The following is a 24,117-nucleotide window of genomic DNA, read 5'->3' as shown; positions in this document are numbered from 1 at the left end:
TTGCGTATGTCAATTGCTACTAACGCGCAGAAGCTCTTCTTTTTCCCAGGTCCCAATTTGTTTTTTCCTGCTTTGGCTATGTCCACAACTGCCTGGATGGCATCAACTGTGGACTTGCCTTTACGGAAACCAAATTGGTAATCGGATAGACGATTCTCTTCGGTCAAGTGGCCCTGCATTCTCTGGAGAACCATATCCTCTAGAAGTTTACCCATCGTATCTAGCAGGCATATAGGCCTGTACGATGAAACCTTATCTAGAGGTTTTTCACCTTTCCTTAGGAGGACTAACCTCTGTCGCTTCCAGTCGCGGAAGAACTCTCCTCTCTCAAGGCAAAGATTGAAGCATCGAAGCAGAATCTGGGGTGAAGTGTCGATTACCAACTTTAGGATCTCGTTACTTATCCCATCGATTCCAGGCGCCTTGCCTGTTTTTAATCTTTTGCCTGCTTTTTTCAGTTCACTAAGTGTGAAGAGTTCTTCCTCTTCGACTTTGCAAAAACTCCAGTCCCTTCTAAGGTATGGTTCTGCAGGAGGAAACAAAGAACTTATTATCTTTCTGACCCAATCGGGATTGTCCAGGCCGGGGGTCTTTTGCCTCGTCACTAATTTCTTAGTTACGATTTTAAAAGCCAGACCCCATGGGTCCTTATCGACTTCCTCGATTAGGTCCTTCCAGCTACGGCGTCGCGACTTGCGGATCTCTTTCTTGAGGTCCTTTTTCGCCTCCTTGAAAGCCTCTTTCAGCAAGGGATCTCCCTTAGAACGGGTATATGTCCTTCTTGCTTTGAGGCATTCCTTTCTCAAGGAGGACAGTTTTTCTGACCACCAGTGCAAGGATTTTTTCCTTGGAAAGGCGCCTTTGCGACGTGGCATCGACGCATTGCAAGCGGTGACGATTATATTTCGCACCGCTCGCACCTCTCCATTTAGACTTTTCGGCCTCCTCACCCAACCAGAATCCTCAATTAAGATAGATTCTTTTAGGGACCGGCTGAACTTCTCCTTGTCGAGTTTCTTAATGTTCCACGAGAAGGTTTTGCGACTAGGAGCTTCCTGTCTCTTTCCTCCTCGTGTGTCTCCCATTGAGACTGAGAACTCAATGTACTGGTGGTCACTTGCTGTATATTCCTCAGAGACCCGCCAGTCGCTTATGCGGCTAAATATATTAGACGATGCTATCGTTAGATCTATTATCGATCCGATCGCACCTCGTCTAAACGTCCATGTTTTTCCCCGGTTTACAACTAATAAATCGTTCTTGGAGATCATTTCTCCAATCAGAATTCCTCTCTTGTCGAGCCTCGTCTCACCCCACTCTGGCGACTTTGCATTAAAATCGCCAGTGATGATGACATCCAGCTTGGATTCTATGAGGCTCGATTCTAGGTCTTCTATATTGGCTTCGAAGGTGGTCAGCGGGTCGTTGGGTGAGAAGTAGCAGCTATACATACGTATGTTAGCCACCTCTATCCACACAAACCCGCTGCTTGTCTCCAAGAACTTGTCAACCCGCAATTCTGGGTTGCACAGCTTGATGGCGGCTCTCTTCGCCTTATCCTGATACCAAGGTGCGAGGTCGCTTCCTTGATACTGCTCACTGCAGAACAGGATATCCACCTCATTTTCCCTAGCTGTTTGCATCAGGAGCACCTGTGCATCCTTACTTGTATGCAGGTTGACTTGAAGGAGCTTTAAGGATTTGCCCTTTTAAGTTTCTCCAGTTCCTCCTTGTAAACCGGGCAGGAAATTCTTCCAGGGATATGGTTGACTTCCGTTTTTCCCAAATCTGTACACGTTATGCACTTTGGCTTGTCATTAGTACACTTTTTGGAGAAGTGTCCCGCTTCGCCGCATCTCCGACAGTTTTTTGTTCTGTCGGGGCCCTTGCAAATTCGGGTCACGTGTCCATAGGCTAGGCACTTTTGACATCTTGTCACTTCTAAGTGCGTTCGGATGGATGCATTTATCCAGCCAATACGCACTTTGCCCAGCTTAAGCAGACTCTCGCTGTCCGTTTCATTCAAGCGTACTAGTGCCACTTTCGTACCACCAAAACGTGTCAGAAGTCGGCAAGTCACCTCTAATTCGGGCTTTTGCAACTTCTGCTTTAAGACGGTTAAAACGTCCTCCTCTAAAGTTGTTTCGACAAGATCCCGAATTTCAAGGGGCTTTTTACTGACAAGAGCCGTAACCTCGGCCTTGTCCAGAAGAACGGAGGTAAGATTCTGAGCGAACTTTGAAGTTTCACCCCCCTTTTTCACAACAACAAGAACCTCTTTTTTAAGAGTTCTCCTAATTTTCACAATCTCTGTTCCAGTTTCCTCTGGCTTTACCGAAGTTGTTGCCAGTTTTATGAGATCATGGTAGGTCTCTGGATTCCGGGCCACAATTTTTATTGCCTCCGTTGTTCTAATTTTGGGGGGGCGCTTCTGAAGTCGCTCCCTCTCCTCCGCTTTCTTCAAGGCCTTTTTCTTACGGGCCTCCCGTTTCCTATTGGAGACAGTTTCAAAGTCTTTTTCGTTTTCAGGCTTATTTGCCACAGTTGCCTCCGAATAAGAAGCAACCCTGGCCGAAGCAGCCTTACTCACCTCCGTCTCCATAACAGTAGGGTTTGCCTTGGTCTCCTTGCTCTTAACCCTCTTACCCTTGGGAGTGGTCACAGAAGAATCAGTCTCCGGACCTTCAAACTCTCTAGGGCGCTTCCTTGGGTCGATGGACTTGCTCTCGCTGGATGTGGCGTGCGACATCGATCTAGGAGTTTCAGGATTCGACCTTAATTTGCTTGGGCTAATGAAGGGCTTAGGTATAAATCGCAGGTTTCTGCAAAGCACCTCGTGCACCTTCTCCATTGCCACCATTCCATCCTTAACATCCTTGCTAATGTTTTTTTGCTTTTTGCAAGCACGCCACATACTATCCAGTATTATTGGGATCAGATCGACCTGTTCTAAAACATTTTCTTCGAATCTGCTAAGTCCCACATCCTCAGAATTTTTTATTTGGCTCCCTCCAAAATCCTTGGAGCCGTCTGCACCGACTACCGGGGCTTGAACCCGATCAGAATCGGTGACGGGATTACCCTCATTTGAGGTACCCGCTTGGAGTAATTTATTTGAATCTTTATCCATTTCATTCATTTTTTTTTGGTTTTAGAATCAGGGAACCACCCTGTTGGTTGCCCTTTAGTGAAAAGCCCCGCCACCACGGCAAGGTCTACCGAACATATCCATGATGTCAATCATGTCTGGCAGTGGATAAGCATCCACTTCTCCCAGCACATCAAAGACATCGATGATGTTCGGTAGTGGACAACCATCGGCGGGGATTATTATTATTATTATTATTATTATTATTATAAAAAAATATTAAATTAAAAATAAATATTAAATATTATTTTTTTTATAATAATAATAATAATAATAATAATAATTATTATTATTATTAATTATATAAGATTTATATAAATAAAGTTAAATTATACATTATTATTTTTTTCTTGCACAGTGTCAAATAATTGTTTTCAAAGTTCAAGAGTTTCGTTTGTCTGAAAAATTTTTAGTGAAAAAAATGTTCCTTAGGGTGTAATAAATATTTATGCCTAGTAGTTTTACACTAGGATTAACTGTTTAGTAAATATGTATTATCAAAAAACTATTTTTTGTCAAACGCGTGCGATTAAACACAAATGACCTTGAGACTTTAGCATTGCCAACTTAAGAGTTTAACGTATGTGTTGAGTTGGTAATGCTGGAGTTTCAAGGTTATTTGTGTTTAGTCGCGCGCGTTTGACAGAAAATAGTTTTTTGATAATATTTACTAAACAGTTAATCCTAGTGTAAAACTACTAAGCATAAATATTTATTACTACCTAATGAACATTTTTTTCACTAATAATTTTTCAGATAAACGAAACTCTTAAACTTTGAAAATAATAATTTGACACTGAACAAGATAAAAAATAATATATATAATTTAACTTATAAAATTATCAGAAAAAATATTTTAATATTAAATAATTTATAAATATTTATAGATAATATTGTACAGTGCACACGGTAATAAAGAAACTGAATATTGTATCAAGATTGACCGAGTCTTGAATCGAGTCCCATGCTGAACAAATATTGAGTGACGCGCCGTATATACAGAATATACGGCGCTGGCATTGAAATAGTAGATTAGGCGAGGTGCCTTCCAGCCTTCTGTGGCCGAGCGGTTAAATGCGTGCGTTGAATACTTCCGGTATGCGTTAGGGGGGTGGGAGTCGTGAGTTCGATCCCACATGCGAGCGAATATTTTTCATTCTTTGTTTTAAGCGTTATATAAAATAATAAAATTGTGTGTTGTGTTGTGAATAAAAACTTGTGAACATGTTTGTAAATAGTGTTAAGAAGTCTGCTTAAAAATAGAGAAAAAAATGTATCGATTAACAGAAAAATTGTCTTTTTTTACTAAAATTATTTTTTTAATATTACTATTTCAAATGACATTTATTGTTAGTAATATATTATTTATATGAAAATAATATAATTATTATAATAGTAACTTATTTCCAAACAAACGCATATAACATGAATAAAAATATTATCAATAATATTCATTACTATTATAATAATAATTATTATTATTATTATTATTATTATTAATATTATTATTATATACAATTCATATATTCATATTATATTGAATGAGCGCGAGAGACGCGTAAATTTGGGAACAGTGGAAGCAGCCTTGTTTTAGTCCTGCATTATAGGGTTCCGCAGCATTGATTGAACATTGAACGCCAATCTACAACAAAGACTGGAGCGTCAGTCTTAAATAAGTGTTACATTATAGCTAGAAGCAACCTTCGTTCCGCCGTCCCACCAAGGCTTGATCAATGTTGACCAAGCCTCAACGAAGGTTCCGTAAAGCCTGAATCCAGCGTCAGTTCTCGCCTGGGAAGGATCTAATAAACAATAGTTTAAATTAAAAAAATAATTCCAAGAAATAAATACATATCAAATTACACATGTGGGAAAAATTCCTTAGATAAATTCCAAGAATCACATTTGTATCATGATCTACTTATCCCCCCCTCCGAAAATTCTAGGAAGTGTGACGTCATTTCTGGCTCAGCATAACGGTCTGAATATTACCCCCCCCCCTGGATTTGAGTCTGGGCTAAAAATGTCGGTGCAGGAATCTCTATACAGAACCGGCACTGCTTATTATCTACTAATATTGATATATGCAGTTGAATTTTATGTAAAATTTTTGCACATTCATTTTGTACATGTTTATTTTAACGAGAGGAAATATTTTTATTAAAATAAAAAATAAAATTTTTTGACAGTTCTAAATAAGTTCTAGTAAAATTTATTTTTTATTGTCGTTAAGCAAACAAATTACTTCTGTGAAAATTGTATATTTTTCGTTAAATATTGACTGAAATGCTATCTAAATCAAAAGGAATGTAAATGTAATTTCAAATATGTAAAGTGCTTCATCAAAAAAGACTTAACGCTTGTAAAAAAAATTAATAAGACTTTAATTAAAATGCTAAAGATGGTTCAGTGTTTACTCTTGGGAAAAACTTTTCTAAGGTTTAAACTTTTTTTCGATAAAGATTGAAGCGTAAAACGATATTTTCGAACAAGTTTTTAAAGGTTTGCGCAATTTTATCTCGTTATACCTACCTTAACTTCCATGTACCACGTTAACTAATTTTATCAACTTCTCTTATACATTATTGGACATATTATGGATATTTATTTCCAAACTTTGTTCAATATTGATTATTTCAAATAATGCCTTTTACTACATCGCATCAATTTTTTTATTGAATAATATTAAAAATCAACATATATAGTAATAACAGTGAATATTGAAATTTATTTTTATTACTTTTTTTATAAGATTGCTCCGATTGAAAGCAGAAACTTTTTTAATTTAATTAACTTCTTTTTCAAATTGATTTTAAAGTACATGAGAAGTAAAAAAAATTTATTTATGTATATTTATAGAAAAAATTTCAAGAAATAAATATTCCCGAGGCATATTTTACTGTACTCTTACTTCATTATACTATTAAACTTATTACAATAAAATTACATTTAATAATTTTTGACGTAACGAAACGTTTAGATCATGTTATCATACATTTTTATATAACATTATAATCTTTACAACCCTTTACAAAAATAGACCAAATTCGACCTAAATTTTAAGCTATTTTAACTGTTCTTATAAGGGACGTAATGTAGAAAGCCATTAGAAAATGCTGACTCATGGTCATTTTAAAAAAATTACCATAACTAAGAAATATCCGAATTTTTCAAAGATTTTCAGGCATTTCCCGAAGTGCCTTGACAACGGGAAATGCCGTAGGTTTTTTAGGAAAATTGAAAAATATTTTATCAGTCATTTATAGACAAAAATGTAAACAAATTAAAAACAGTAAAATCGCAATATTTTGGCACGTCCAATTTCAATAAAAATTAAAACTTTTATAGGGTAAACGTACCAATTGTCGAGGATGGTTCCTGTTGTCGAGTAAACAAACTTTGAATTTTATTTATACAGTATAGCACATTGTAAATGAAAAAAAGTAATAAATATTAATTTTTTTATGCGTTACAAATGTGAAAAAAATATATTAATATTATATAAACAAACAAATGAGACATTTTAGACAATATTTTTTGGTTATTACCATGGTAACATCGACAAATGGAACACCCTCGGCAATTGGTACACTTACCCTACTTCCATTACGAAAATCCCAAATTAAATTATTAAAGTAGGTAAATATACATTATTTGACTAAAAGTATTAAAAAACAATTATTAAAATAATAAAATTAAATTAAACCTAAAACTGCATTTCTCACGCGTTACGAAAATTAAACTCTTTAACTATGCCAGACACACGAATCGTGAGAAACACCCAAAGAGCGATTGGACAATCACAAGGGCGAAATGGTAAATTTACCCTTTCTTATTTGTGACCGACCAATTGCTGACTAGAACCTTCTCACGGTCGGTGCCGTTGACAGAATTGCCATGGACCCTCACCAAACCCAAGTGCTTATGCCTCGTGCCTTTATTGCAATTGGTGGAAATTTGCGCTCTTATTTAAAATGTCTTATAAACTAAAACATTTTAAAATAAATATTTTTTCCTCAAAATTGATTTTTTATCAGTTTATAAACATAAGGGTTATGATAACAGTACATCATAATGGTTATAAACAGATAAATAAAACAATTCTGACCCACTAAAAAAATGGTTTTAATTAAAAAAATGTAATTAATGATTAATAATTAACTACTTAGGGGAGAGTAGGCTACATTGAACCAGCGTTAACAGTGAACCACTTCAATTTTCTGAGAAATGACTGAGTGAAATTTTTTCTTATTCAACATATAAGTTAGTATTACCGAAACAGACTATGTCCAAATATTTCCGGCACGTAGGTTTATTACTTGTAAAAAGTTTTTCACGTACAAAACAAAAAATTTGGTGGAAATATAATGACGTTTTTTATTGAAATAGGAAGTTTTAAAAATTAGTAAACTTGGGATTTATTTCGCTTAGGGTGTCAACTTCAATATTCCGATGTGAAAAAGAATTTTAAATCTTACATAAATTTATTATAAACAATTTTTGTTGTGAATGTCATGTATATACAGTGAGTGCGGGATCATTGAACCACTCGAAAAAGCAAAGAATTTTTAATTTAAAGAGTGGTAGAGTTGTCTGCTTTACTACCTAATGAGAAAAATACTGGAAGACATGCTTTTATCACAATTGTCAACGTGATAAACTTAAACTGTCACTTTTGCTACGTATTCTGACATCGAAATATATTAATCTCCTGTATTAAGAAATAATAACTATTTTAAACAATTTTCTATTTTTTTAGTAGAAAATAAAATTTTTTACAATGTGTAAATGGAAACATTATTTTCGAAGTAAAATTTAATTTTAAATTTAATTAGTTCTTGGACTTTATAAAAAACCTGGTTCAATGAAGCCTCAGGGTGGCTTCTCACTTTTTTGTAAAAAAAAATTCACGGTCATTTCCCGGTCCATTCTCCGGTCATAAATAATAACTCTGAAAATAAATTATTCCATGAAAGATTGAAAGAATTTCCTGATTTTAAGACAAAACTTTGACTTTTTCCCAAACCTTAAAAATATTTTAGTTTACTCTAAAAATAATTTTGAACTTAAATAGATTTTTTGAAATAAATATTTAATTATTATCCATTATTTTTCCATATAGTAGGTATTCAAATTTCAAAAAAAAATTCAAATTTCAAATCCTTTAAATTAGAATAATTTTTAAGAATTGCTACTGTAACTTATTAAAAATTATTTTCAAAATTTCAATTCAATTATATTCTAGATATAACTAAAATATTTCTAAAATCCACTTGTTTACAAGACAATTTCATGAAATTTTAAATAATTTGAAAATTTTTCAATTAAATATTACATATTTAAAAACATAACTAATTTGAAAAAATGTGAATAAAAATATTTTTAAAAACTAACTTATTCAGAATTTTTAATTAAAATCTTTTAAAATTCAACTTTTCTAAAACTTCAATTTGAAATTTTTTAAAATTTAATCTATAATACTATTAGTAATATTAATTTAACATTCTAAAATATAGAAAAATTTGCTTATGAATAATTGTACAAGAAATAATTGATATTAATGAAAAATACGGTTTTTTAAAATGTATTTTCTAAGAAAAGAAATTTTATTTATTTTTATTTACTTTATTTATTATTCAAAAATTAATTTTTATAAATTTCGTATCACTTTTGTTCTAATTAGTTCAAATTTTTAATAATTCTTATTTGTTTTGTTATAATATTATTGCAAAAAAATTTTTAAATTTCTTTATTTTTCACTATTTTATAGGATGTGAAATTTTTTCTCTTTGAAATTTTTTTGACAAATTTAATTAAAATTATATTTTGTTTAATTATTGTTAGAAATAGAAAAAATTTAAAATTAAATTTAATATTTTCTTTTTCTAAGTCTGTTACGTTGGACAACAAAATTCATAATTTTCTTATAAATTCTAGAAATTGAATATTTTTATAGTACTTTTTATAAAATTCTCTGACAAAATATAAATAGATTTTATAGAAGATTATTCAATCTTTTTTAATGAAATATAGTTAAAACCTAAGTCTTAAAATAAATATTTCTATTTTTTCTCACAAAGTAATGTGTGTTTTCAAAAAAAAAAATCCAAAATCCCGGTCAAGATCAAAATTCACTGTCATTTCCCGGTTTTCCCGGTTTCCTGGTCCAGCAGCAACCCTGAGAATATTAATAATATTTTATTGGAAAATAAATAATTAATTTTTTTAATTATTTTATTTAAACAATAAATTTTAAATAATTTTATTTTACCAAAAGTCCCAAAAATTTATTCTCCAAAAAATATTAAAGTGAAAGCTTAAAATGTCCTTACACTGAAAAAAAAAGTTCATTGAATCAAGTAAATGCATTTTCTTGACCTGATTTACTTGAAACAAACCCATATTTTCTTATTGGAAGAAATTTATTTTCTTGTGTCAAGTAATTTTGAGCATTGATCAAAGTTATTGGAATAAGAAAATATGGGTTTGACATAAGTAAATATCTTACTGTTTCAAACGAACTGTTTTACATGCGCCAAGTCTCGAAAAAGTATTGAATCAAGAATATCATGTTCTCACGTCAAGTAATTTACCTTGAGTCATTTGGTATCTTGAGTCAAATAATTTTTTTATTTCCTTTAAAGCAACTATTTATTTCATCCAACACCCATAGTCTTGAGCCAAGAAAATGGGAAGATTAATACAAGTTAATAATTGTTTCAACTCAATTAAAAATTATTTTGTTTCAAAGAAATATTAATTAATCTAAGCATTTCTTTTACTTGAAGCATTTCTATATTCTCATGTTTCAAAATCATTAATTTCTTGCGAGAATGTTATATTTTCTGGAATGAAATATTTTATTTATTCAATTCAATTAAGTGTAAGATCTTAATATAAGTAAATATTTGTTTCAAGTCGATTAAAAATTATATTCAATTAATCCCATATTTATTTGAAGAAAGAAATTCATTTTCTTGTGTCAAGTAATTATTAGCATTGAACAGAATTCTTGAATTAAGAATGTAGTATTTGGCGGAACTAAATATGTAATTATTTCAACCAAATATTTTACTTTTCCGAAGTACCAAAAAGTATTGAATCTAGAATATATGTTCTTAAGCGAAATAATAAAGTATTGTCTGGAGAATTCATGTTTCTTGAATCGAATCATTTTATTTATTTGCTTTGAAACTTTTTTTTACTTAACACAATGCCGGTGTTCTTGATCCAAGAAAATATTTTTCTTCAAATGTATATGCAACTTAAATATCAGTTTTTGAAAACTGTCCATTGAGGCTAGGATGGCATAGTGGTAGCGTGACGGCTTCTGGTGCGTGCAACCCGAGTTCAATTCCTCCGACCGTGGAAAATTTTCTTTCAAGGTATATTTGTTGTATTTGTGTTAAGTATTAATTAAATGTAAATATATATGTAAAATAATAATTATTTAATTATTTAAATAAAAAATATAAATGTTAATTAATTAAATAATAAAAATGTTTGACCTAAGTATTAGAAAAGATGGGATGGAGGTAAGGGGGGGGGGGTAATTTAAGTAAATAATTTACTTGTATTGAGAAAGTATTTTTTTGATTGAAAACTATAAATTTTCTCAAATCAAGAAAATATTTTCTCGGACAGAGAACATACTTTCTTGATTTGATACATAAATGATTTTGAATTAATATATTCTGCATTTCTTACATGCTACTTAATTTCTTGGTAGAATTCCATATTTTCTTGGATCAAGAATATCTGCTCTTCTCACAAAATAAATGTTTTCTTCATTTAATCTTGAATTACTTGAACGAACGTTACAAAACATTGAATGAATCGAATAAAATAATTCAATCATCTATATATATTCTTAGAACAAGAAAATATTTTATTCATTTAATACATTTTATATTTCGTATAAGAAGATTAACTTCTTGGTCGAATTCCATATTTTCTTGGATCAAGAATATATGTTCTTCTCCCAAATATCCTATGTCAAGAAAATCGTTTTCTTGAATCAATACTTTAATAGTCTTGGCCGTATTCAATCCCACGATTTTCTTCAACCAAGAAAAATTTTCTTGGTTCAATACTTTTTTTTTTCAGTGTAAAAATCCCTGAAAATTTCTGAGAGGTGTTTTTTGATATTCGTAAGAAATTAATTTTTGAATTTTGCATTGCACGGTCGTGCCCACGCGCCGAATGTGGCAGCGTCGGGCAGTTACTAAGTATTTATGTAAAAAAGACTTAAAACATTCAGGATGACAAGTTTTAATGGATATCTTTTTATTTGCATCCTTGTTTTTTGTTAATTACAATTTATTATAAAAATTTTTACTCAATTCCGCACCACTCAGTTTTTGGCGCTTTTATTAGAAAAATGTTGTATTCCCTATAGGCCTAATCTACATATTGTTGTTCCTTATATAGTTTATTATAATTTAATTAAATTTGCTATAATAAATGTTTATATAATATCCATTATATTTTGATTAAAGTCGTCGCCAACTAATTTTAAAAAATTATAATATTTTTCAGGTATGATTTTGAAGGTATTGTGATCACTAAACAAAAAGAATTTTGTAATATTTATACTAATCATCTATTAGAAAGTATTAAAGAGAACACAACATTTACTATGAAAATGTAAAAAAATTATTGGAATTTATTAACCGATGGTATAGTTCGGTTGGTGGAACTCGTGGCTTGCGATCACAGAGGTTAAGCACCATTTGAGCGCGGTTAGTGCTTGGATGGGTGACCCTCTGTGAATATCGCTACAGTCTCGGTTTCTTCGCTGATCGAGATATATCAAACGGGAGGTTTGACGCCCGAGGCTATGTTTGGGCATTTGTGATGGCTATCCAAATGTACATTCATGACTCGACGTCAATAAACCGGTTGTACTCGGGAAGTGGGTTTTCTGCAGTTTTCCTCTCCCCTGGCCAAATGTCCAGGCGAATGCGAGTACTCCTAACCTAAGTCGGCTGCAGCCGCAAAAGTAGGGACCCCAAAGAGTTTGTGAGTTAGGAAAGTTTAGTAGTGATGTTGAGGAGATTGTAAAGACCCAAAAAGGTATACAATGAAATCATACTTTTTATTGGAATTTATTAAGATTAATTTAATTTAATTAATAGAAACAATTAATGATAAGAAATATTAAAAGAAAAATTATTTTAAATTTCGCCTGTCAAATAACCTAATTTTGCAAATTTCATTCACTAAATGAGAGAAAGATAAAACATTAAATTGAATGAAATCTAACCAAATATAAAGTACCTGTGATTAACTATTAGTTTTTCTTATCACTTTTTTCCATTTTTCTTTATCAGTATGAAAGAACAAGCAATTAAAATTGTCACTATGCTTGTTTTCACGATTTTTAAATGTAACTAACTGTCTTAGAGCAAAAGGAAAATTTACAATTCTTGGACAATATCTAATTGATCACTAAATAGATACACTGGAAAAAAATTCGCATTGAACCCAAATACTTTTAGAGACAATTTTATTAAATTTAAACTTTTTCGTTTTGTTTAATATACCTTATCATTAATTGTATCTAACAATTAAATTAAATCAATCTTAATAAATTGTAATAAGTTTTTTACATTTTCATAGTAAATTATGTGTCTTCTTTAATATTTTCTAATACATGAAAAAGTGACAATTTTTTAGATCTCATATATACTTTCGATGCTTATTTCACAATAAATATTAATAATATTAAAAAATTATTTTTGTTTAGTGATCCCAATACTTTCAAAATCATACCTGCAAAAAATTATAATTTTTTAAGATTAGTTGGCGACGACTTTAATCGAAATATAATGGATATTATATAAACATTTATTATAGCAAATTTAATTAAATTATAATAAACTATATAAGGAACAACAATATGTAGATTAGGCCTATAGGGAATACAACATTTTTTTAATAAAAGCGCCAAAAACTGAGTGGTGCGGAATTGAGTAAAAATTTTTATAATAAATTGTAATTAACAAAAAACAAGGATGCAAATAAAAAGATATCCATTAAAACTTGTCATCCTGAATGTTTTAAGTCTTTTTTACATCAATAGTTAGTAACTGCCCGACGCTGCCACATTCGACGCGTGGGCACGACCGTGCAATGCAAAATTCAAAAATTAATTTCTTACGAATATCAAAAAACACCTCTCAGAAATTTTCAGATATTTTTAAGGACATTTTAAGCTTTCACTTTAATATTTTTTGGAGAAAAAATTTTTGGGACTTTTGGTAAAATAAAATTATTTAAAATTTATTGTTTAAATAAAATAATTAAAAAAATTAATTATTTATTTTCCAATAAAATATTATTAATATTCTATAGATTCCCTACAATTTTCATATTGAACATTTTTTGTAACTATAATAGATTTCGAAATAAAAATTGTTGAAAAAAGTGACTTAAATGTTTAAATAACCATATATTGCAATATAATCGAAATTTTGCAAAACTATTATCACAACTTATGTATGAAGGAGTTTACACCGTAAGCCTTAAATATAAGCCTCCGCGCGCATAAACGGATATGCCTCCATGAGGATATACTTGCGTCTGCGCAAAGTGTTTGCCTGCAGCTGTGTTGTGAAAGAGTTTGCCTTGACCACGTGTTCGCGCAGGCGCAAATATATGCTCCTGGAGGTATATCCGTTTATGCGCGCGGAGGCTTATATTTAAGGCTTACGGTGTAAACTCCTTCTATGTCTCCTAAGACAACACAGTGGCAAAATATGAAGAAAATCTGATATTCAAAGTTTGCCCTGTGCATGAAACGCCCCTATTATTAATCAGCAAAAAATAAAAATATTATAAAAAGTTTATTATGATACTCTAATCGTCATAGAAATGTTAATGTATTATTAAAATAAAAAATTTGCAGAATTTCCATGAAATCTCCATAGAAATTCCACAGAAATTCCATGGTGTTTCAATGGGAATTCTGCAAGTTTTTTATTTTTAAAATATTTTAACATTTTCAGGGTTGCCACAGGTCAAAGAAAAGTCAGAAATTTTTTTTAAAGTACTGGAAAAATTTAAAAGCAGTTACGAATGATTGCAGAAATTCAATTATTTTCAAAAGTAAAATAAAATTTTGAAAAATATTCATTTTTTCAATAAATTATTTATTTTTGTATTTAAATACATAATTCAGTTCTCAGAATTTTCAAATAAAAATTTATTTAAAAATGTATTTCAATTAAAATTTTACATAATAATTGAATATTAAAAGCATTATGGCATAAATTTTCAGAAATAAATAAATTTTGAATATTTTTGAAAATAATTACATTTTTCGAAGAATGTACTTAAAATTGTATTAAAAATAATTGAAATCCTGTGAAAATTTTTATTATCTAGGAGAATAATTGAATTCTTGTAAAAAAATTTTATTATATACTTTTTTTTAAATAATTGAATTCTTTTTAGAAATTTGATTAAAATAGTAAATTTTGAAAATATTTGAGTTTTAACGATGAATTTCATTATTTATGAAATGTAATTGAATTCTCGCAAAAAAAATTTGAAAATAATTACGTTTTTCGAGGAATTTATTTAAAATGATATTAAAAATAATTGAAATACTATAAAAAATTGTATTATTTATGAAAATAATTAAATTCTTACATCGAATTTTATTACTTAATTCTTTAAATACCTAATTGAATTTTTAGGAAGGATTTTATTAAAATTTTTGTAAATAATTACAATTTTTTTTTAATTTTATGGAAATTTAAATTAATACAAAACATGAAGATATTAATAACTCCGAGTCTTAGACTCGGAGTGATCGATATCTTCATGTTTTATAATAATATTCTTATAAGTTGTTGAATTTTATAAAGATTTAAATTGGAAATTTTTTGAAAATCTTAATTCCAATGAAATAATAATAATAATAATAATGATTAGTTATTTATTTAAAAAAGAATTTTTTGGAGTTTTGAAATAATTTTACAATTAAAAAAATTCGTAATTGAATGTAATAGAACAATTTTTGAGTAACTAATCATTTTTAGAGTGCATCAGAATATTCTTTAGGGTCAGGGAAATGGTTTAAGTTTTTTTATTTTAATAATATTTTAATATTTCTATTATAATTAGAGTTGTTACGTCAAAACGAGAAACCTTTTTAAATATACCTAACGTTCCTCGTTTTAAATTGGTTTCATAAATGAATCCAATTTGGGATGAGGATAAGTCAATGAGCCTACTAAATGTGAGAGAATAATTTATTTAAAAACCAACAAGAAAGAAAAGAGTTGACAAAATTACAATGAGTACAAAAATTATGAATCCTACTTAAAGAATAACGATTACTGGTAGTGTGATGATAATCTGTTGTCCGATCTCAATGGTGTTGAGCGGTAGACGAAAAGGGGCCTTTTGTTTGTTGTCCTTAGTGGTTGGGTATTAGACCTCTTGTTTACACTAATGAGATAGTGTATTGTATTGTTAAAATATCTGCTTCCTTCCAGACGGTTGTCGCCTCTTGAGCAAATTTCGATAGTTCGAAATTTGGAATGTGTTGTTTCAATATTAGGTGTTCGTTGATAGTTGAGATTATTTCCAATTTAATATTTTTTGGAAATTGTTTAAAATTTATACTTTGCAAATGTATTATAAGAGGTTGTTTAAAGTTCACTTCTTATTTAATACTTGGGGAAATAGTTCACTTTTAATAATGTACGTTCAAAATAATACTTGGGGTTATACGTTTCACTTTCAAAGATGTACTTTGAATTCACTTGTAAACTATGCGATGTTTACTTGTAGACAATTTGATAATGACTGAGCGATGTGTACAGGTTGATTCCCAAAAAATTACTCTCTAGTCTCTTGTTCTGAACGATGTGTTCAGGTTGATTTCTAAATAGTTACTCTCTGATATCTGCAGAATTTGTATCCCTTTTATATAAAACTGTCTTCATTAATGTAATGCTTTGAAATCATTCAAGTGTGAATTTTAAGTGGGGGTCTCGGCGACGGCAATGCTGCTGCAATTCGGGGCGACTGTTGACTCTTCTACACGTGTCGATTTTGGGTAGATTTTAAGTGGGGGTGTCGGCGACTGCAATGCTTGTTTGTTTTCCTGCCTGTGGCGAAGATTTTTTGAAGGTCGTTTAACTGATGCACTATCGTTATTCTTTTTACATGATTTAAAATATTACTCATCTTTCTTGAATTCATTATACTTGCAAATTGTTTAGATACATATGAGATATATAAAATATGCTAATTACAATGCAATAATATGAAATACATAGAATAATAATACAACGTATAAGTAAAATACAATATCAAAAAAATAGAAAATACATTCTTAAGTATCGAAGTTAAATTAGGTATATTAACAAGAAGTTACGGACGTAACAGAGTCTAATAATAAGCTTTGTTGCAATTATTTTGCAAAATACGTATTTCGTTCAAGTTTTGCAAATAAATTGCAACAAAGATTATTATTATTAGACTATAATCATATAATAGAAATGTTAAAATAATATAAAAATATAAAACTTGCAGAATTTTCACGGAAATTCCATGGAATTTTTTGACGTGGAAAGAATTGTGTCTAACGTATCTATCATAGTTGGGGGTTTCGGTATTGCAGAACCGATATTAAAAGAATTATAGGTATATAATTTATGTCAGTAGCCAGTATCAGCTTATTAATAATTCATTATGGAAAAAATAGACATATAATTCTACCTGTACAGATGAGTTTTTTATTTCAGTGCGAGTGTACAGATATTTTCTTGTTATGCTTCAGATAAAATATGGAGACGTCGCCAACCCTCGCCTTAGGCGGAACGAGACCAAGAACAGCGTTGTTAGCAACGACTGGATCCGGAAGCGGAAGTACTGATAGGAGAGTAGTGTTTTTGGCTAGTCAGCCCGCCGTTGGTGCAAGTCATGAGACAAGAACATGGCCTCACCACTGGTCCCCTAACACGGTAAGTTCCTTAATGAATATTTTAATTACTAGATCTTCATTATATATGAAAACTCATTTTCAATTTGATGTAAAAATAAAAATAGAAGCTTTTTTTCATTGTAATCTATATAATTTTACTAATCAAGAAAAATCAATAAATCTTTAATAAAAGCAACACTTGCTATATTTAACAAATTACTTTAATTATAAAATTTTTTTGTAAGTTTTTATAAGAATTTATGTAGAATTTAAATTATTTATAGAAAAAAACAAATTTTTTATATTGATGTTGAGTATAACAATTCCAAAAAGACAACAGAAAGGATTTTTAAAAACTGAATTATAATAAGTTTAGATTGAAAATAATAAAAAAAATGTTGAATTCGTTAATGGTGATGTTTTCATAGAAAGTTTTGAATGAATATTCCGTGGGGTTTTCAAATCGAAATTTCCTGTTCAGTATAACCGTACAGAGAACCTCTATTATGAAACTTACTTTGAAATTGGACACGGGTACAGGCCCGTTGAATATGGACCACATTTTACTTGTGACAAGCAAATAATTCGTAAGCACAACTAATCACTGTGGAAACAAACGTCCACATTAATAGAGTTGCATATAGGTATAACTTAAGCACTATTATGTACTCAGCGATATTGTACCGCAAATAGTTAAAAGGTCAATTATATTATTTACACAGTTTCACGCTAACTTTCCACAGACGAAAAAGTCAATTTTATTTTTTTTGAACTTTCAAAATTACACTTTATTTTTTACGCTAAGAGGAAATTTTTTTTTTTAATTTTTATGCATCAATTTTCTCAAATATATTTTTTTCTACTATTGATTTTAGTTTAAGAAACTTGTTGTTCATTAAGATAGTATACTTTTAAGTTAAATTTAATTAAAATTGTACATTTTTCTGTAGGGTAAAATACGGCAAATTTTAATTTCGAGAAAAAGTATAAAATTTTTTGAATTGTTCAATACAAATAATAATCATAATAATAAAGCTATAATTTTCTGAGGTATTGAGGCTAATGTTATGTTAGTACACATTTACACATACGGACATTTTTTAAAAACACTTTCTTCTGACTCATGATATAAAATTAAATCGCAAGATTGCAAAGAATCACAATTGAAAATTTTCACCAATGCAATGATCTCCTATGAGGAAGCAAAACATATACATATAAGATTAATTTAGTTAAAGAATTAAATTTAATTGAATAGGGGTTGATCACTGAATTTGTCTTTAAGTGTGGTTGACACATTTTGCACTATGTTTAATATTTGAAAATTATTTATATATTTCATAAAGTTAATTTTGATTCAGAGCAATGAAATGAATTCGTATCGTTTAGTGTGTTGTTTTCTGATTGTTTCTACTAAAACAACCAACTAAGTAATGCTTTATACAATACATACATATGTATGCATTGCACAACATTATTAACCATATATTACATTATAAATTGATAGGGGAGTGTGTCTAGGTATGAGACGGGTTTTATTTTTTACCCATTAATTTTAAATGGGTAAACGAAATTGTAAATAAAATATACCGTTCGAAAAGCAACTTAAATATGCAACTTTTATTTAAAGAAAGTATAGTGTTCAGATGAACTCAAAAAAAGTTATGATCTATTTTTTGAGCACATCGCTTTTGTCAACAAAAAAAAATGTTGTCCAGTTGTGAGACACTTATTAAAAATTGCTAAAATTCAAAAAGTTTGACATAAAACCTTATATTTAGTATAAATAATTAAATATATTAATAATATATATTATTATATACTAAATAATAATATTTATTCGCCAAAATATGACTATCAAATAAACACAATTTAATAGCTTCAACAAGAGCATTAAAATTGATTTCTTCTGAACCGGTTGACTTTCTTCCACTTGACATGCCCAAAAATACTAGAAAAAATATCAAAACAACATTTAAATATTATGCCTGCAAAGTCGTATTTTTTATGCTGCCCAGATGGGTGTTGACACCGTCTCACAACTGTTGATATGCTGTGTCTCACACACAGAAATTGGAACTATTTTATTTATTTATTTATTTATTTATTTAAGAAACATAACGGGACATGCCCTTTTGTACAAAAGTACTCCTAAATCTAATATAAACAATAATTTTTTTTACTTAAATCTAGGTTGAAACTTTATTATGTGTAAATAATCTCAGTTTCTAGTAAACATTATGTTACGCAATGCCGTTGTGAACCTTGTAGCATTATTATCAAAGAAGTTTATTTCATTAGAAATTAAATTAGCTTCTCTAGTGATTCGATCAATTAATGAATTATTACCATAGTTTGTTCTATGAAACGCCACTGAGAATAACGTATAACGTCTAGTAAACATTCTAGGAACGGATAAATTTTCCATAGATAGAAGTGAGGGACAATAGATAGCTCCGTTCATCAGTCTGTACAAAAAAGACATATCAGAGAAATGAAATCTAGATGTCAAAAGAGGAATATTCATTAAAGTTCTTAAATCTTCATAATCATGCGTACGATAATCAAATGGAATATTAAGTATTCTCGCAGCAAATCTAAGGAATTTATTTTGAACACGTTCAATTCTGATTATGCGGAAGACATAAAAAGGAGACCACATTATACATGCGTATTCAATTATTGATCTGACAAGCATCAAGTATAATATTCTAATTGTTGCAAGACCACGAAATACCGCGAAGCACATCTAATTATAAACCCTAAGGTCCTTGAAACAATTTTAGTAACATGATCATTGAAACTAAGATTACTAGTGAATAATACACCTAAATCACGCACCCTTGTTACTCTTTCCAAGTTCTGACCATCAATAGTATTATAGTTATATGATCTAACTTTGCCTTTAGAAAATGAAACAACATAATTTTGAAAAAGAAAAATTAAATTATTTTCAACCGTACATTGGAATAATGCAATATTGCATCACAAAATATAAGGAAAATACTAAATGAAAATGCATTACATTTACCTTTTCCAATTAATTAACTTGGAAAAAAGTACTTTACATTTATTGAAAAAATGCTTTTTAGTCGATTATCGCACATAGTGTTGGTATTTAACACAAACATTTTATATATCCATAAACAGTTTATATATATTTATATGACTTGGAGGATTGATAACTTCTTATAGATATATTAATTAGTTTATATATCCGTTTCGGCGTACAGGAAAAACTTGGCTCATATAAAAAAAAATGTTTTCATATAAACGCAATCGGCTTTTTAATATTGCGTGTTAAAAAAGTCTACTGTTTCACAACTGGAGGTGTCTCACAACTGGACACTAGGGTGTCCCAAAAAAATAAAAAGTTTTTTTTATTGGGTCATATCCCCTAAAATTCTTTCAAATTGTGTAAAAATAAGAACACAATATTTGGAAATAAAAAATTTTAATATTAACCCGTGGTTCAGAGCCTTTGAACCATAAAAACGCTAAAAATGTAGTGTTTTTTCATTTTTAACATAAATATAAATGTCAAAATATAATGAATAGGGTGTCATTGTAAAGATAATTAAATTACCTTTCGATCCATATGTCATAGTTTAAGATTCAATGAAAATTAAGAGTGTTACAGTCGATTAAAGATCAAATTTCATGAAAATTTTGATGATTTTTATTTTTTAGACACTTAAGTAACTTGTACTTTTTTCACATTAAACAGTAAAAAATATTTAGGTTTTAATTTTTTTATTGAAAGTCTAACATTACGAAAATTTTTAGCGCTTGTGGACCTCGATTTGATTGAATATGACAATTATACACTAGATTTAGTGAACGAAACTATTTTTTTATTTTTTATCATTCCTTCAAGATTTGCAGCAAAAATTGAAACAATAAATTTATATATAACCACTAAACTTACTAAAATCAGTGATCAAGAAATACTGAAGTCGCTGATTTAGAGTCCAATGTCAGTTTTTCAAATTTCAAAATGGCGGAGAACTTCATAAAAGTCGATTGAATTCGTCTCAAAATCGGGTAACGGATTTTGAGACGAATTTAATCGACGATTAAATTACGGATTTTTCTAATGTTAGACTCTCAATAAAAAAATTAAAATCTAAATATTTTTTACTGTTTAATGTGAAAAAAGTACTAGTTACTTAAGTGTCTAAAAATCATCAAAATTTCCATGAAATTTGATCTTTAATCGACTGTAACACTCTTAATTTTCATTGAATCTTATACTGTGACATATGGATCGAAAGGTAATTTAATTATCTTTACAATGACACCCTAATCATTATATTTTGACATTTATATTTATGTTAAAAATGAAAAAACACTAAATTTTTAGCGTTTTTATGGTTCAAAGGCTCTGAACTACGGGTTAATATTAAAAAATTTTATTTCCAAATATTGTGTTCTTATTTTTACACAAATTAAAAGATTTTTAGGGGATGAGACCCAATAAAAAAAAATTTTTTTTTTTTGGGACACCCTACTGGACACACTCCCCTATTTATTAAATCTTAGAAAGCTACTACTAACGTTACTAACACAACAATAAAGCCGATGAATTTTAGAAAAGTCCGACACAAAAAGGAAAAATCGAAAACTCGTTTTAGGCGCGTAACGTGAAATGTAAAATGAATAGAACACATTCCTTCATGAGACCAGAATTTCTGTGCATTACTGCCTGTTGTGGAAGCTTCATTGTCACGAGTTATGCTTTCGGGCATCAACCCTTCAACATTAACGACGACCACGAGAAAGGATGGGCTTTGAATCGGTGGGAAGTTTGAGCTTTAGCAGAGGGGTGGTGAAATCTGGAGGGAGAGTTGAGAGTACGAAATGAATCGGTCGGAATGGATTCCAATGCATTTGGCTCATTGACTACTGTCGGTCGTGTTGACCAGCCTGACGGCAGCCAATAGAGGTGTGTATCGGTATTGTGACTCATCGCCTCCGAATTCTGAATTCCCGCCACTCTATGAATTCCAAACGACATGCGCATCTCCGGCCACGGGAGAGAGATCCATGCGGAGTTTACCTTTAGAACCGATACTATGAAGGTATCCACGAATGATATTTTGAGGGGCGTGTATGCAGATAGCACGGTTATTAATTTAACAGTCGAGTATATATATACGGGTCAGGATATCCCTTATCCCTTTAGTGATTATATGTCCTTCTGTCATTCTCTCCTATCTAAAGGATGAACTAGATTGTCAGCAAGAAACATAATTAAGCTCATTCTATTATTACTATAACAATTCAAAAGCGAAATGCAAATACAATTTTTTTCAAAATATAAATAAAAGAATAACCAATCTTTTCATGTACATTTCTTGTTGTATTGTTAATTCTAGTAAAAAAAATCCCATGAAAGTATTAATGAACTTATATTTAACAAATATGAATTACAAAACTTTGTATACATTATATTTTTTAAACAAAGAAAAAGATTTACGATGAAAAATAATCTCGTGTGGTAGTTGAGAGAATTAATTACCTCTTCTTAAATGGCAGACAGTATACTTAAAATTTACTAAGGGGAATAATCACCAAAATATCACAACGTTCAAGCTCAAAATTGTGTCAATATTGCATGGTTATATTGACACTCTGTCGAATTAAAAAATATGATCGTATGAGTTAGATTCTCACAATTTATATAATGAAATGCAGCGTCTATCCCTACTCATTTTAGACGCATATACTTTGCCTACCTGTACATTTCTTATCGACAATTGCACCCTATACTTTCCAAATTTCAAAGCCAGCCCGTGTAGAAATCACCATGCTATGCCTAAAATGATTATTGGCCCTAGCTTGGACCTAACTTGGCAACCCCTTTTTATATACCCTGGGCTGGTCCTAACTTGGTACTAGCTAGGAGATCCAGTTATGACTTAGAAAAATTTTTAGGAAAATAAAGTGTCAAAATTGATACATGAAAAACATGTAAAAATTGATAAATATTCTCAATTAATATTTATAAAATTAATTGATAATCATATTTGTTTAAACAATTTATTGTTTGACATAAATCAGAAAATTATACAAATACTATAAAATAAAGTTAATTTATTAATTTATTAATTCAGCAATTGTTTAAACAAATAATTGTTATTTACTAACTTTTTACACAATCAACCTAGAAACTAGCAGTTTTTTCTAATTTTGCAATAAGTAAATACTCAGATTAGTTAATTGCAAAGTTTTAAAAGACTACAAGTGTCTAGACGCTTTATTGTCTTAAGAATTAATAAATAACAACAATTTTTTGTTTAAACAAATGCTGAATTGTTAAAATTATAAATTATCTTCATATTTCACTACTCAAGTGTAATAATCGCGAAGTTAAATAAAAAACTGCAAATTTTTAAGTAATTTGTTACAAAAGTTAATAAAACAGCAAAATTTATTTATTTATTTAAACAGATACAGACTGTAATATAATTATCATTAGTAAAATATATTTCTAATTTCGTTCGCTGATTTTAAGTTTCGTTTAAGTTGCTGCTAAACACTAAGAGATATTGCAATTCGAATGTGGGCTGACCCACCCAGGTCCAACCCAGGACCTACCTGGGTTTCCTAGTTTCATTAGCAAAAATTTCTAAGTCCAAGTCTAAAAAATTTTTTGCAACAAAAAATTAATGCTTAAAATGATTTAGAATAATGAAAGACGTGTTTTTAACATAAATTTTTTTGACATTTTTTTAAAAAGTGGATTACCCGCTTAATTAATTAGGAAAAATTTCCAAGTCCAAAAGAGGAATATTTTTTTTAGACCAAGAAATTAATGTTAAAAATGATTGAGAACAATCAAAAACCTGTTTTTAACGAAAATGTACAGATATTTTTTTTCTTGATATAATATAAAAATATTAATTTTTGATTTTTTATATTTGGATATTATTTTATTATTATTGTTGTTTTTAAACTATTTTTTTTATTTATTATCGTGTATTAGTGTCAATAATTACTATATTGAATCATCAAAAGCAAGTCA

The 24,117-nt window shown here is 29.7% G+C and overlaps 1 protein-coding gene across 3 annotated transcripts in view; it reads left to right on the top strand.

The window, feature by feature from the left end:
• Positions 1-24,117, top strand: part of LOC122502325 — a 239,585-nt gene that overhangs the window by 36,907 nt on the left and 178,561 nt on the right. For all 3 annotated transcript variants that reach the window (XM_043612312.1, XM_043612311.1, XM_043612310.1), the window contains one exon: positions 16,947-17,130. In XM_043612312.1, the coding sequence (XP_043468247.1) occupies positions 16,954-17,130 (177 nt within the window). In that variant the 5' untranslated portion in view covers positions 16,947-16,953. The remainder of the gene's footprint in view (positions 1-16,946; positions 17,131-24,117) is intronic.

Source organism: Leptopilina heterotoma, unplaced genomic scaffold, assembly GCF_015476425.1.
Source record: "Leptopilina heterotoma isolate Lh14 unplaced genomic scaffold, ASM1547642v1 Lhet_228, whole genome shotgun sequence".
Taxonomy (NCBI): domain Eukaryota; kingdom Metazoa; phylum Arthropoda; class Insecta; order Hymenoptera; family Figitidae; genus Leptopilina; species Leptopilina heterotoma.
Note: the sequence above shows the minus strand (reverse complement) of the source record. Positions and strands in the feature narration are given on the sequence as shown.